Consider the following 15,505-nt stretch of genomic DNA (forward strand, 5'->3'; position numbering starts at 1 on the left):
TTTATTGTGATTTTTATTTTGGTTCTTACTTGGATTTTTTGCGACTTTAAAACTAGTTTAAGTATAAGAACCGCATTTATATGATATAAAGATTCAATCTTTTGGATTTAAAAAGTTATAAACGAATTTTCTGATTTGGATTTAAGACCTGAAATAAATTTTAACATGAGATTTTGCCGAGATTTATGGTTTTCATGATGATTCATACGAACATGTCTATATTAGACTTAATACAATCCACTTAAATATATTATTTGAGTTTCATGTACTTAATTGAACACTAATCACATTAAACAAATTTAATTATATGTGTTTCCATGTAAAAACATCAATTTGATGATTCATAAATCAAAACTTGAACCTATAATTCACTTTCTTTTCTGCTTCGGTTGGTCGACCGAAGCAAAGGAGTCGGTCGACCGACCCCCGCAGTGTGTGCATGTGCACATTTTTCATGACGTTGATCGGTCGACCGATGTATTGCTGACTTGAAAGTTAGTGTCTATCATGTTTGTTTCGATCATACGTACGAAGTACGATCACACACTGAGATACGTGTGATGTATATAAGAGTACACGGATTTGATTTGAATACGCACGAGCATTTAAAGGTACGTAACCTAAGCTTTGCATTTGTTATGATAAAGAATAACATATATTGCATTTCATGATAGTTTAGATGCTTGAATGGGGTTAGTTGGTATATTGCAATGAGACCGTGGTAGACTACACTCAGGGTGCCTAGTTGGTATATTATAATGAGACCGCAGTAGACTACACTCTGTTGTGCATCATTGTTTTTCGGAATAGAGTGATAAGTCTATTTCCGTAGGACGATTGAGTATGGTGTGTGATGCCACAGGATATTGTGAGCGCCTTACAGAAGTATAGTTGTTTCTGTTAGAGAACTATACAGATTTCATTCATGCTCCTATGCTAGGTACCCGAGAGTAAGGTATCGTACTGAGGTTGTCAATACACAGCATAATCTATGTGAGTTTCCTTGACCGGGATATTATATTTGTGTTTGCGCTAACTACCCGAAGGTAGTGTGAGGATTTTGATATGACTTGTATCGAATGAGGTTTGGTGTTGCATTGTCTTTTATTTATTGTTTGTCTTGTTCTTAGGATTTTAGAGTTAGGATTTAGCGGTTCACAATTTGAGACATGGTATATACATGAGGGTTTCCTTGTTTGGATTATTTTGCTCGATGTACTAATTCTCGTGTTGTGTATTTTTAAATCTCAATTTCTACTTACTTCAGGATAGATAGTTTTACTTGCAAGAAGTCGTGAGTGCTCATGAAATTGTGAATTTGACTTCCAAGAAATTGTTAGGGAATTTCAGCCTCCCCGCCTACCACGATATGCGCAACTTGAAAGCCAACATCAATCAATAAGATAGAACAACCACAATCAAGAAAAGGAACACCGAGATTTACGTGGTTCGGTCGACCAACTTCGACCTACGTCTACGGGGCAACAATACGAGAAATTCACTATGTATCATGGAGAACTACAAGAGGAACCACTCAACTCTCGTCTCTCTATCTCTCAACCTCACATACATAATCATTTCTCATATTCTCTCCAAAGCCCACTCCTTGTAATCTTTTGCACGGATAAAGACTACGAAACCCTCTCTCTCTCTCTCTCTCATCTACTACATCTCTGTTTACGTCAAAAGTTGGTTTTGTCATGAAATTCATTATATCTTCGGTCGATTACAATAAATTCAAAAGAGATAGTCTTTTTATAAGACTCCTTTTACACAACAAAAGGAAAATTACAACTTTTTAGAAACAAACGCAGGATCGTTGTTTGGATCGCTGCTTGCGTGGGCCCGTGGACCACCGATTCACAGATTCTGATTGAATCGTGAAGGCTTTTGGATATTCTTCTTTGTTTATCGAAGTAAGAATCTTTAAAGCGAATATCTTATCGATGTAAGATGTTCACTCTTCTAAAGATCAAGTCTGAGCTTAGATCTCTAGGAATTGTCAAAAGCTTCTTGAGGATGTTTGTGAAGAAGGAAGACTCTCTCTCTTGTTCTAATTCACCAAAAACTCAAACCTTTTCTGCTCCAATCTACCCTCCCAAATGCTCTCTGTCCTTTATTTCGTGTCTAGGGAGGTATTTATAGGGGTAGGAATGCACAACAGTTGAAACGGGGGCAAAATAACCGACCAGATAACTGTTCTTTGGCCGCTGCAGTTTACACTGCCGCGGCCATTGGCGCGGCAGTATGGACTGCCGCGGCCATTGGCGCGGCAGTATGGACTACCACGGCCAAATAGGCGGTTATCAGCACGTTCCATCGTGTCCAAAACCGTTCTCCCACGACCTTTAACCACCTTTTTCGTGGTTTAACCGCTTGTCCACGTTAGCACACGTTCTATTTCTGATATGTCGCCACGTGGGTCTCAAAACTTATCGTATAACTGCCTTGTAACTGCCACAGCACTCCTCTATAATAGCCGCGGCATCCTAAGCTGTCGCGCCTAAGCCGCGGCACTATAGGCTGCCGCCGCCTAAGGCGCGACTCTCTGAACTGTCGCGCCTAAGGCATGTCACCCTGGCTTGCTTGTTGGTGTATCGTTGTGTCTACACTGTTCTTTTCTCATCCTTGAGTAGTGTTTGGATATCTATGAGCATTTTTTGACGCCTACAGATACCCCCTCCAAAGTATCTCAGACTCGTTATCTTAGAAAGGAGTCTGGGACACTTTGGATATGATAAGCTTTCCTTGCAATTTCGTCAATGCTTTGTTGAGGAAGTTGCGTAGAATGGTCTGTGAACGGCTTCAATCCTTAACTTCTTCATCTTTTTTAGCCTATTCAGTGCTTTGTAGAATAGATAAAATTTCTCCGGTGCTGCGTTTATCGCGTGGTCGTTGTCGATGTCTTGAATTTGAACTGCCGTCGAAGAATAGAGACATAGTTTATACTCATATGCTCTATTGGAGTGTCCGGGAAACAGTTTAACCTCATATACCCGTTGGGAGGTAGCCAGGTTATTCTTAAGAATATTTTGAGTGATATTCTCTAGAAACTTCCTGTTGAGGGTAGGGAAACAGTTTAGACTCGTGTACCTATTGGAGTATTTTGGTCTTTTTTTTGTTAGTAGAGATGAACCCGAAATCGGAGAGGAAGAATTTTATATTCTATCTCCTGGTCTCTTGTTTGTTGGTAGAGATGAACCCGAAATCGGAGAGGAAGAATTTTATATTCTATCTCCTAGTCTCTTGTTTGTTGGTAGAGATGAACCCGACCCAGGAGAGGAAGAATTTTATATTTTATCTCCTAGTCTCTTGTTTGTTGGTAGAGATGAACCCGAAATCGGAGAGGAAGAATTTTATATTCTATCTCCTGGTCTCTTGTTTGTTGGTAGAGATAAACCCGGAATTGGAGAGGAAGAATTTTATATTCTATCTCCTGGTCTCTTGTTTGTTGGTAGAGATGAACCCGATGATGGAGAGGAAGAATTTTATATTCTATCTCCTGGTCTCTTGTTTGTTGGTAGAGATAAACCCGGAATCGGAGAGGAAGAATTTTATATTCTATCTCTTAGTCTCTTGTTTGTTGGTAGAGATAAACCCGGAATCGAAGAGGAAGAATTTTATATTCTATCTCCTGGTCTCTTGTTTGTTGGTAGAGATAAACCCGGAATCGGAGAGGAAGAATTTTATATTCTATCTCCTAGTTGCAAAGAAAATTCAAAGTGGGATCCCCACTTAAAGAATCTGGACGGTTTTGAATAATCCTAACTGTCCCAAGATTTGATTATTCAACTAAAAGTGGACCTCTCGTTCATGGAAGGAATCGAGAGGGGATTTTGGTTGTGGTCCTAACTGGGTAAGGTTTTGACCCAGTGGGAGTTTTGAGACGATCCTAACTGTTTAAAGGTTTGATCGTTCAATTTGTGGACCTCTCGTTCATTGAAGGAATCGAGAGGGGATTTTCGCTTTGGACCTAACCGTTTAAAGGTTTGACTAAATGGGAGTTTGAGAGGGAAGACTGATCCAACGAATTGATCGAATCTCATCTCAACATAGGAGTATTCAGAAATCACCGTGGGGATGTAGTGTTTATCACTTTGTTTGTAATGATCGGGTTATCCTTAAGAATATTACATTTAACATTCTTCCGGGAACTTCCCGTTACATGAATTATCCACTCCCAGCTTTCTTTACAAAACTGGGTGTAACGAGGAGTACGTTATCCTCAGTTGCATGTTCGGGTTATCCTTAAGAATATAAGATTCTCCAGGAACTTCCCATTACATAAATCATCCACCCCTAGCTTCTTTTGCGAAACCGGGTTTAACATTGTACTTAGTTGAATGACTGAGAAGCAGTTTATAATCATATACTCTTTGGAGTGTGGGGAAACAATTTATATTCGTGCACCCACTGGAGTTTGGGGTCGTCTTCATTTAGCTTGTTTCGCCATTATGACGCCGGAGTCAATTAATGCTTGGATCTTATTTTTGAGTCCAAAGCAAATATTGGTGGGATGAAGAACCCTTCTGTGGTATGCACGTAATCCTCTTAGCTCCATCCTGATCTTTAATAGGTGGTAGTTCGATTTTGTCATTGGCGAGGAGGTATTCCAAGATGGCTGGAGCTTCATCATCTTCGAAAGAATATTCCTTTTGAAACCTCGGATCGAGAGTCGCATTCTCAACGATTGCAGATGTCATTGGTTGGCCTCTCTCAGCTTTCTTTCTTTTAAGAAAGTGCTCAGCTTGTTCACCCCGAGATTTTAACTCCTTCCAAGTTGTGGATGGCACGACCCCCAGAGCTTCCAGGACATCGATGGAGAGGTTATTGTGGCATGTTTGCAGGATGAACTCCTCTGTAACAGGATCTCTGCAATTCATTACCTTGTTACGGAAGCGCTTGACAAAATTGTCGACTGACTCTCCATCTTTTTGCTTCTCATCCAAAAGGGTTCCGATTGACACTTCGGTGTCATCATCGAAGAAATTGCTGAGGAATAAACTTTCTATGTCATCCCAGCAATTGATGCTCCCTGGCTTAAGACATCGGTACCAATCAAAGGCGGGCCCACGAAGGGTGCCAACGAATGACCGGACCATTAAAGCCTCGTTTCCGGAGATCATGCCCAAATGAGACTTGAAATAAATCAAGTGCTGAATAGGCGAGCTCTTCCCATCAAATGGTGTGAAGTTAATCAGATTGAACTTTGCCGGATACGGTATTGGGAGGATCCGTTGAACCACCCCCAGTGTTATTGTCATTGGGAGGTGTATCAGCCATAATGATTTCATCCACTTCTGGATCGCTGTCATCTATAACATTCTGAGTGTGGCGGCTGGATTGAGCTTGTTGACTGGACTCAGGAGGTTGAGGCCGTTGAGCTAGCAATTCTCCCATTTGTTGGATAGCCAACTCCATCTCTGTCTTCATCTCAGCTCTAATTTCTTCACGTTGCTTCGCTAGAGCTTCTTGAAGCATTTGAGCAAATTGATCAGAGGTGATCGTGAGTACTTCTCTGGTTTGTCCCGTGCTAGACATTGTATCATCAGAAGCGATTGCAGAATAAGTGTCCGAGAATTCATCCTCCGAGGACATTCCTTCTTGCATTCTCTTGTAATCTCTGCGTCTGATGGCTCCTAATTGGAGTCGAGACATCCTTTGAGCAATTCTTGGATTGACTTTTCCTCTCGGGGAAAAGTTAGGATTTGAGTCACTTGAATGCTGCTTAGACTTTCTTTTATCAGCCACGTTGATGGCGACTTCAGGGAATTCATCATCTTTGGCAGCTGATTTTCTCTTGCGGAAATGTCTCGGCTTAGGCTTCGACATTTCAGTAGAAAGTCTCTGGAATACCGAGACTCTTCGTGAGATGGCTTCTCGTTTGAAACAGTCACATTCTGATAGCATTGCTCTAATGAGTCGTGCACGGGAACAATGAGAGCTCATTTCCTGGACAGTTCTCTTTCGAGTTTTGTTCATACCCCCAGCTTGATAGTATGATTTATCGGTATGATTGCCAGAAAATCTTATCGTCTGTTGGTATGACCCCCGAGGTATAACAATGTCTTTTGACAAACATGTCTTCTTCTGATGATGTAAAACCTTGTTGATATTCTCAGGACAACTTGTTATTATCTCTGAACGATCCAAGGTTATGTCGGGAGTCACACGTTTAGAACCACCCCCTTGTGGGCATGGAATCTTAACGGGCTCCAAATGCTGATTTTGCACAACTCCAGACTTCGGAATCCAAATTTTGTAGAATTTTGATGGTTCTTTGGCCACCGTTTTCTTCTTTCCTTCTCGTCTTTGTTGCAAAAGAGCACGGGCACGAGCAGTGTTTGCCATACACTTTTGTATGTGTTCTTTGAGGGTCGAACGAGCCCTCTTGACAATAGTCCATTCCTCCGTCGTGAGTTTAGCAGAGACATGAGTGATTGGTCGTTGAGACAACTGAACCACTCGATGCCTCCTCGACTCTAGGTCCGCGTGATAACGAACCCCGTCGGTTTGTTCCAAGGCCTTAGCCAATTGACGAGCGCGGCGTTGGCGTCGCCTCTGACGAGCCCTCTTCGTCAGAGTTGGCAAACTTCGATCGAACGACTCCTTAATTAGGGTGGAATCATTATGAGCAGAGCTTCCGGCTTTGGGGGTTGCCGGGATAATGTTGCGAGGCAATGCCTCAACAACGATTGGGCGAGAGTCTTCACTTTTAGCCTTCTTTGGCGTATAAGCCTTCTTCAATGATGAGATCCTCTTGTACTTGCGAGATAATGAAGATCTTGAAGAGGATGATGAGAGATATTCCTCAAACTTGGTTTGGTCAAACTCGTATTCGACCGTGGATTCAACTGGAATCTTGATCGGCTGCGACACGACGATCTCGGCAGCGAGACCGTTGACTCCCACTGTGGTCGCCAGTTTGTTTGCGTCAAAAGTTGATTTTGTCATGGAATTCATTATATCTTCGGTCGATTACAATAAATTCAAAAGAGATAGTCTTTTTATAAGACTCCTTTTACACAACAAAAGAAAAATTATAACTTTTTAGAAACAAACGCAGGATCGTTGTTTGGATCGCTGCTTGCGTGGGATCTTTGCCTGTGCCGGGGGTGCGTTAGCTCGTGGACCACCGATTCACAGATTCTGATTGAATCGTGAAGGCTTTTGGATATTCTTCTTCGTTTATCGAAGTAAGAATCTTTAAAGCGAATATCTTATCGATGTAAGATGTTCACTCTTCTAAAGATCAAGTCTGAGCTTAGATCTCTAGGAATTGCCAAAAGCTTCTTGAGGATGTTTGTGAAGAAGGAAGACTCTCTCTCTTGCTCTAATTCACCAAAAACTCAAACCTTTTCTGCTCCAATCTGCCCTCCCAAGTGCTCTCTGTCCTTTATTTCGTGTCTAGGGAAGTATTTATAGGGGTAGGAATGCACAACAGTTAAAATAAGGGCAAAATAACCGACCAGATAACTGTTCTTTGGCCGCTGCAGTTTACACTGTCGCGGCCATTGGCGCGGCAGTATGGACTGCTGCGGCCAAATAGGCGGTTATCAGCACGTTCCATCGTGCCCAAAACCGTTCTCCCACGACCTTTAACCACCTTTTTCGTGGTTTAACCGCTTGTCCACGTCAGCACACGTTCTATTTCTGATATGTCGCCACGTGGGTCTCAAAACTCATCGTATAACTGCCTTGTAACTGCCACAGCACTCCTCTATAATAGCCGCGGCACCCTAAGCTGTTGCGCCTAAGCCGCGGCACTATAGGCTGTCGCGCCTAAGGCGCGACACTCTGAACTGTCGTGCCTAAGGCGCGACTCTCTGAACTGTCGCGCCTAAGGCATGTCACCCTGGCTTGCTTGTTGGTGTATCGTTGTGTCTACACTGTTCTTTTCTCATCCTTGAGTAGTGTTTGGATATCTATGAGCATTTTTTGACGCCTACAATCTCTACTTTTTTTTCATGGTTTTTCCTCCACAAATAGAAGAATATATATAGAAAAACCAAAACCCTATCTCTAGCCTAACTTCCTAATTAGAATAGGATTCAAACTCCTAATCATGATAAAACCCAAACTCCTAATCATGATAGAACTCAAACTCCTAATCATGATAGAACCCAAACTCCTAATCATGATAGAACCCAAAATCCCAACAGAAATTACTTGCCTACTGTTCAAAACCACTAAAAGAGGCAAAACATCATGGGTCATAAGTCATGAAATCATGAATTATAGCTCACGAAATTATTTGCCATGGGTTGAAACCAAAAAATATTGCTAAAACTCTTTGTTTATAGCTCATGAAATTAGGAAATTTCCCTCCAGGATATTATTTGCCTACCGATCGTAACCACTAAAATTGATCAAAAATCATGGATACAATTCGTGAAATCATGAATATTGGCTTTTGCAAAATTATTTGCCATTAGGTCAAAACCACTAAAGATAGCCAAAAACAGTGGGTTATAGCTCATGATATTGCAAATCTTAGTTTTCAAGAAATTATTTGTCTATGGGTTGAAACCACTAAAAATGGTCAAAAAGCATAGGCTATGCTCATGAAAATTTTAATTTTGTCTTCTGAGAAATTGTTTGCCTACGGGCTAAAACCACAAAAAATGATCAAAAATCATGAGCTATAGCTCTTGAAATAGTGAATTATAGCTCACATAATTATGTGTCAAACGGTTGAAACCAAAGACTATGGCCAATTCTTGTGGGTTATAGCTCACGAAATCATGAAATTTTCCTACAGGATATTATTTGCTAATTGGTCGAAACCACTAAAATTGGCCAAATTTTTTGAAGATTTCTAATCTCGTAAGGAATTGGCCTGGCCAATTGATTATTGCTAAGATCCATGAAAATGAGTTCAGAGAGAGTTAAGATGCTTGGAGGTATGGATCCATATACAAATATATATATATATATATATATATATATATAGAAGAAATTTGAACTGAGGATAATAAGAGTGAGATTAGGGAGAGAAGTGAAGTCTAGCTAGTTGGTCAAGGGTGCCATTGAGCTCAGAATTGGCCAAGTTTAGATGTATGATGCTTCCATTGATAATGCAAAGGACACCAAACCAGCTGCATGGATTTGTGAAGGACCATGAAGTGGGTGAGTGATCAGGTTCAAGCAAGCTTGATTTCCAACGGTCACAGAAAAGAGGAGAAAGAGGAGTTGAACGAGGATAAGAAGTTGAGATTGCACTAGATTCATTGTTGGATGCTGAGAAAGTTTGTAAATAATCCTGAACTTCATATTGTGTTGATGAAAACGTAATGGTGGACTTTTAAGTCAACTTTTAGTCTTGAGTCAAAAAAAAAAATTTACAGGAATGAAAATTTTTAAAGCCTATTATTAGACTAAGGTTCAATGGCCATCTTTATTTAATTGTGCATGAAATCTCCCTTTAAGAAAGATGAGAAACTTCCAAGACCTTAAAACACAAGTAGAGTCACTAACAGAATTATGCTGACAAAGTTTTAGTCTTTAACAATTAGGCTAGGTGTCTCCTCCCATGACCACTCAAAGTCAAGAAACTGCAATAAACTGCAACAAAAATTAGGTAACATGGATGTTTATCTTGCTATTTAACGTATCTGAAAATTTTCCCTTGATTTCCAGTTTAATTTGACATGGGAGGTTCCCTTAAATTAGAATTCATGGACATGTCCATAAATTGCAAAATGCACACACATGAATAATTACATCGAGAGATTAAAATTACAGTTGAGGATTGTTAATTACTTTTCATTTTTTTTACAGCTAGATAAATGTGACTCGATTGCATGCAAGTACAGTTGCAACCATTCCAATTTCAGGCTACCAAACGCCCCACGTAGCGGATCAGTAATTAACTCGATCTTAATCGTGAGTTGTGTTCTTAAGTGCTTGAGAGTTCCCCATGTTTCATGCGGACCCCGAGTCGTGGGCCACCGACCACCATACACCGTATAAATTTACAATACACATGGTACGGCATTTGTTGTTCGTCACCTCTATTGGAATCACCACGCGCATCGCATAGGTGTCACCTCGATTTAGTTATATTTCTTATATTAATATTTATTTAATTATATTTAGTTTACTTTTTAATTATTTTAAAATCTAAACATTGTGATAAATGATGCTTATGAGTGTACCAACTATTTTAAGTCTCACGTTTCAGACGTAGACTTAAGCTATGAGCTCTTTCGTTGTTTATTCATTCTCTCTACAATTTTGTTTCTTTATTTATTTTATGTGTAATATGAGAGCGATGAATTGTTAGATGTAATTTAATACCATGAATGTGGTATAATGAAAAATGTAGGGTTATGACAGCTCTTTGTTCACGGGTCAGACCACACTAGGACTAGACAGGGCCAAAGTGGCATGGGCCAAGCACTTTGGTCCTACGTTCAGCCTCATACCCGACCCGACTCAGCCCATCGCCCCAATGATGCCCGAGTCAGGTCAGCCCGATAATATTTGGGCCGGATCGGTTCCGGCTCATGCCCACCCTACCTCGGCATACCACTAATATGGGAAATTAAGCCCACGTTGACCAGACTAGGCCCGAATTGGCCCAGTCTAACGTAGATGGTATAGAAAATTCTATGCGTACCTCCACACGAATGGCCCCTATAGTTGTTCGAGAGTTGCCGCGCGAACTAAATCCGCGGTAGTTGCTGTAGTCAGTAGGTGTCACGAGTCAAGCTTAAGGTAACCTAGTCCAGCAACGTGGATAATTTTTCGGTTTTTTGCATATGAGCCCTTTACTTTATAATTGTAAATTAGTCCCTAATATTTTATTATTTACATTAGTCCCTCAAATATGTAGTTTTATAGCGATTTCGTCCGTTTGTCAGTTTTTTTTGTTATTTTCTCTAACCATGATTAGGTTAACCCTTAACCCAGCATCTCTAATTACCTAAACCCCTCAACTTTTATAGGATGGAAACTTTAGAGGATTATATAGGATTTAGAGGGAATATTACCATGAAATGAACTTTGAGGTGTGGTTGGAGGTGCCCTTGACAATTGAGTAAGAAGAACTTTTCGGGTTTGGATTTTAGGATAAGTGAGTTATAGGTTTAAACGCACCCTTAATGAAAATAGGTAAACCCTCTCATTTTGCTAAAGATGACAAGAGTATTCCCCTCAAAACTCACATCACTAAACCAGAGGAAGAAAATTGCAAGTGGCATAGAGGTTTGAGGGAGTACTACATAAATATTGAGATTTAAGGGACTAATGTATAATTATGGATGATGTAAGGGACTAACATGCAATTACCCCATAATTTTTTTCAACTGCCCATTAATAATTAACACAAAATACTTATTTACGGTTAAGAACTGTCCACGGCTTTACCAGTAAAATACCCCGCAGGTTTACCATACCGCTGTGCACTGGACAGCGGCAAGCCACGAGCATCGTCGTATTCGATTTAAACCCCAAAAACTCAAAAAAAAAAATTCAAGAAAAAAATTCGAAATAATTCAAAAAAAATGGGAGAAGAATCAACAAAACCTCCAATGATCGGGATCAAGAATCTCAGATTCACATACCCAGGGATCGACGGACATCCGCCTCCAGGATCGGCGCCGCTCATCGACGATTTCAATCTATCCCTCAACGCCGGCGATCGATGTCTCCTCGTTGGATCTAATGGAGCTGGTGAGTTCTTGAATCGATTGATTGAGGTTGAATTGTTGAGATATGATTGATTTTGAGTTTGGATCTGAAATTAGGGTTTTTTTTTGGGTGTTTTGATAGGGAAGACGACGATACTGAAGATTTTGGGAGGGAAGCACATGGTGGATCCTGAGATGGTTAGGGTTTTGGGGAGGTCGGCGTTTCATGATACGTCGTTGACATCGTCGGGAGATCTCTCGTATTTGGGCGGAGAGGTTAGTTACGATTACAAAGTTGGAATTTTTGCAGTAAATGTGTTTTGAAACAGTGGTCTTTTGATTATTAAATGGAAATTTGAGGAAGTTTGCAACTTTTAGGATAATCGTTCTGTGGGGTTCAATGTCATTAAGAGTTACATGATAGCTCAATTAAAATGCTTAATCACAATTAATAAAGTCCACATTTTGGATTAAGGAGCAGAGTGAGTATTCACACATTATTATACAAAGTACGTAAGTTCCATCTGAAGACTAATGGTAAAAGAATGATGAGATTATCGTAGTGAAGAAACTTCTCATCTGTTTAAAAAACCAATATTTGGAAATGAGTGCAGTATGAACTTTGAGCTTAATTTTACTTACAAAAGGTAGGGCCAGATACTTAAATTTCTTATGAGATGAGAATTTTGTTTGTCACACACTAAATTATGGTTGAATTGCAGTCATAAATTTTCTGTATAAATTTACTGTAAAACATAGTAAGGTAGGTAGAGATTTGTGCAGATTAAATTTCTAACTGTATGTAACTTGTTTCATGAAACAAACACATCATCTAACTTTTGTGAGGGGAGGGTCATAGATAACAAAATGGAATTTTTTTTCCCTCTGAATAATTGAAATAATTCTTTTAATCTCCATTACTTTAAATGTAATTATGCGAAAAATCACACAATCCAGAGATCTGTAACCCACCTAGTTAAGTCATTTTAAAATGAGGGGTTAGGGTTAGGCTGTGTGATCTTCTTCTCATAAACATCAACATTATTGTTAGGAGATGGTGATTAAGATGAACAGTTTGCATTTTTAAAGGAGATATTTGGAAGAATTGAGATTAAGATGGCGATCAAGGTGAAGTGATGCCTTAGATCCTATTTCCTAACTTGCTCACTGAGTTAATAAATGAAAGAAGACTTGTGTCCCAAACAAAATATGTCCTGATTCATGATATCAAACTGTCCATAGCTTCATGATCTTACTGCAATTTTAATATAGAAACTTTACTTTGTAAATTGATTTCAAGCCTAAGGTAGAACGAATATGTTGTGAACGTTATTCATGAGACATGTGTGGTTTATGTAGTGGAGGAGGGATGTTGCTTTTGCTGGTTTTGAGGTTTCAATACAGATGGACGTATCTGCAGAGAAGATGATATATGGGGTCTCTGGCATTGATCCTCAAAGGAGGGAGGAGCTGATCAAGGTATGGCTTTTCTATCTCTTGGTGAATTTCATTAGTAAGTTATATTTGTACAATTTGTGGCCTACAATTTATCCAAGAAAGTCACATTCTTAAATTTAGTGTCCTTTAGAAAAAGAACAATGTTAGACTGGATATGCCATGCTATATGCATAACAGTAATTTAGTTTAGATACATTTCGAAAATGTGACTAATCAAATGTATTGCCTGGTAAATTTTCACTCAGGTGTTAGACATAGATCTCTCATGGAGAATGCACAAGTCATCAGATGGTCAGAGAAGACGTGTTCAGATCTGCATGGGTCTTCTTAAACCTTTTAAGGTTTGCAAGTTTTGTGCAGTATTTAAACCAGCTGTATAGTTTGTAAAATGAAGATTTACATGAGTACAATTCATGTTTCTTTCCTGTATTTCTAGGTTCTCCTTCTTGACGAGATTACTGTTGATCTAGATGTGCTGGCGAGGGCCAATCTTTTGAACTACTTAAGGAAGGAATGTGAAGAAAGAGGTGCAACAATTATTTATGCAACGCATATTTTTGATGGTCTAGAGAATTGGCCAACACATATGGTAAGTTTTGCAGTCATAATTTTGTTCTGCAGTCATATATAAACTTCTGCATTAACTTGTGGAATTTCTCAATAACAGGTGTATGTTGCGCATGGGAAATTGCAGTTAGCATTGCCTCTCGAAAAAGTTAAAGAAATGAGCAATCTCTCCCTGATGGTAAGAATTTGGTGCCTTTGTTTTCTTCTTGTATGTAATACCAAGAATTAGGATAGATATATGAACTGCAGGCATCTTGAGGTAAACAGAGTTCACGTAAATAGAAACATTGTTAGCACCTTGGGTGGAAACCTAACGTGCAGCAGAACAATGTTTACAGCAAAACAATAAAAAGAAAAAGAATGAAGGAACGAAAGAAAGAAAATCACACATGAAAATAGAGTGGTTAACTCTGCATGGGCAAGTAATATGTTGGTGGTTCCCTTTAAAGGAAACCTTTAAGCTTTCCTCCATAGCAGGTTCTTTTGGGTGTAATTGCCAAGTGTTCAAGGTCTCTGAGTCTGCTTTTGGGAAGACTGGGGTTAATTTTTTTCTATTTAAAAAATTACAATACCATCCTTGGCTGAACTTCTGGTAGCTTAGCTGCTTCACTGGCTATAGTCTTTTCCTCAAACCTAAGTTCTCTTGTTCTAGTAAAATCTCTACTTTTCAGCGTGGTTGGGTGACAACCTATTAGGATTGTATGCAACCACTCGCCTATTTTTCGATTACTGGTTGGAATGCCCGGTTAACTTAACTAAAGCCCAACAATCTGAAAGCATGAACCTTGGACGACTAATGAACCCCTAAATACTGAATGCAGTGACTTAAAATGGGTTATTGGGTTCAACTTAAATTGGGAGCTAGACTAGTATATTCTTAAATACTGCACGCAATGAGTGTTTACATGCAGGTTACCAGAATCGGGATTGTTTTAACACACAGTTTTCTTCAGTTTAGATAATCATGCAATTTTTTAAGGCATGGCCAGTACATGATCTCTCTAAACCCTCTGCAAGTCAAAATAAACGCTGAAAAGGCCATCTCTGGCTAGATGATATTCGATGGTATCGGCTACTGTTTGTTCATGGTTTTTCTTTCATTCGGCAGAGAACGGTTGAGAGTTGGCTAAGAAAGGAGAGAGAAGAGGACCGGAAGAGACGAAGGGAAAGAAAAGCAAAGGGTCTACCTGAGTACGAGAACAGAGGTGAGGGCACTCGGGTTGTAGGAGACCCAGCCAAGCATGCTGTTCGTTTGATAAACAACGGCTGGGCAGGAGGAAGGCTAAACTCGACTGTTGCGGGTGAAGAGAACTTCGTCTTCAGCTCAAATCGTGTTCTCAGGCAATAGTCCCCATTTTTTCAATCTCTTGTTGTTTCGTTTGAAATTTTATTAAAACTGTGTTAATTATGTGATGCAAATGTATGCCAATGGCTTTTCCATTGGTATCGATGGCAAAAGCATATTTGTTGTTTGTGTTCAAAAAATGTGAACCACAGAAAAAAGAGAGCAATAATATTAGCCTGTGTTCTGCTATTTGCAATTTACAGGTGATTTGGTAACCTCCTTGCATGATTGCAGTTTGCTCTTATGAAGTAAAATATTTTAATGTAAAATGTGTACTGAAGCACGGGCTCCCGTTTTTATTTTTTTAAGCACGGTCGTTAGAACTTGTTTCTCTTTAAGTTTTAATGCATTTGGTTTGATTATTGTATGCTTAAAATTATATTTACTCTTTTATATTTAAAAAAAGAATCCAAGTTTTAATAAATTTGATTTAGAATTATATCTACATTAAAAGAATGATTCAAATGTTAGTGTAGCAAAAATTTATGTTATTCTACAGTTT

At 39.4% G+C, this 15,505-nt stretch overlaps 1 protein-coding gene across 1 annotated transcript; it reads left to right on the forward strand.

The window, feature by feature from the left end:
* LOC109843845 (ABC transporter I family member 20) lies at positions 11,441-15,206 on the forward strand. The gene is made up of 7 exons (XM_020412807.1): positions 11,441-11,676; positions 11,776-11,909; positions 12,993-13,112; positions 13,337-13,432; positions 13,528-13,680; positions 13,759-13,836; positions 14,767-15,206. Exons 1-7 carry the CDS (start codon positions 11,508-11,510, stop codon positions 15,004-15,006), a joined length of 990 nt encoding a protein of 329 aa, XP_020268396.1. The 5' UTR covers positions 11,441-11,507; the 3' UTR covers positions 15,007-15,206.

This window comes from Asparagus officinalis, chromosome 5 (assembly GCF_001876935.1).
Source record: "Asparagus officinalis chromosome 5, Aspof.V1, whole genome shotgun sequence".
Lineage (NCBI taxonomy): Eukaryota > Viridiplantae > Streptophyta > Magnoliopsida > Asparagales > Asparagaceae > Asparagus > Asparagus officinalis.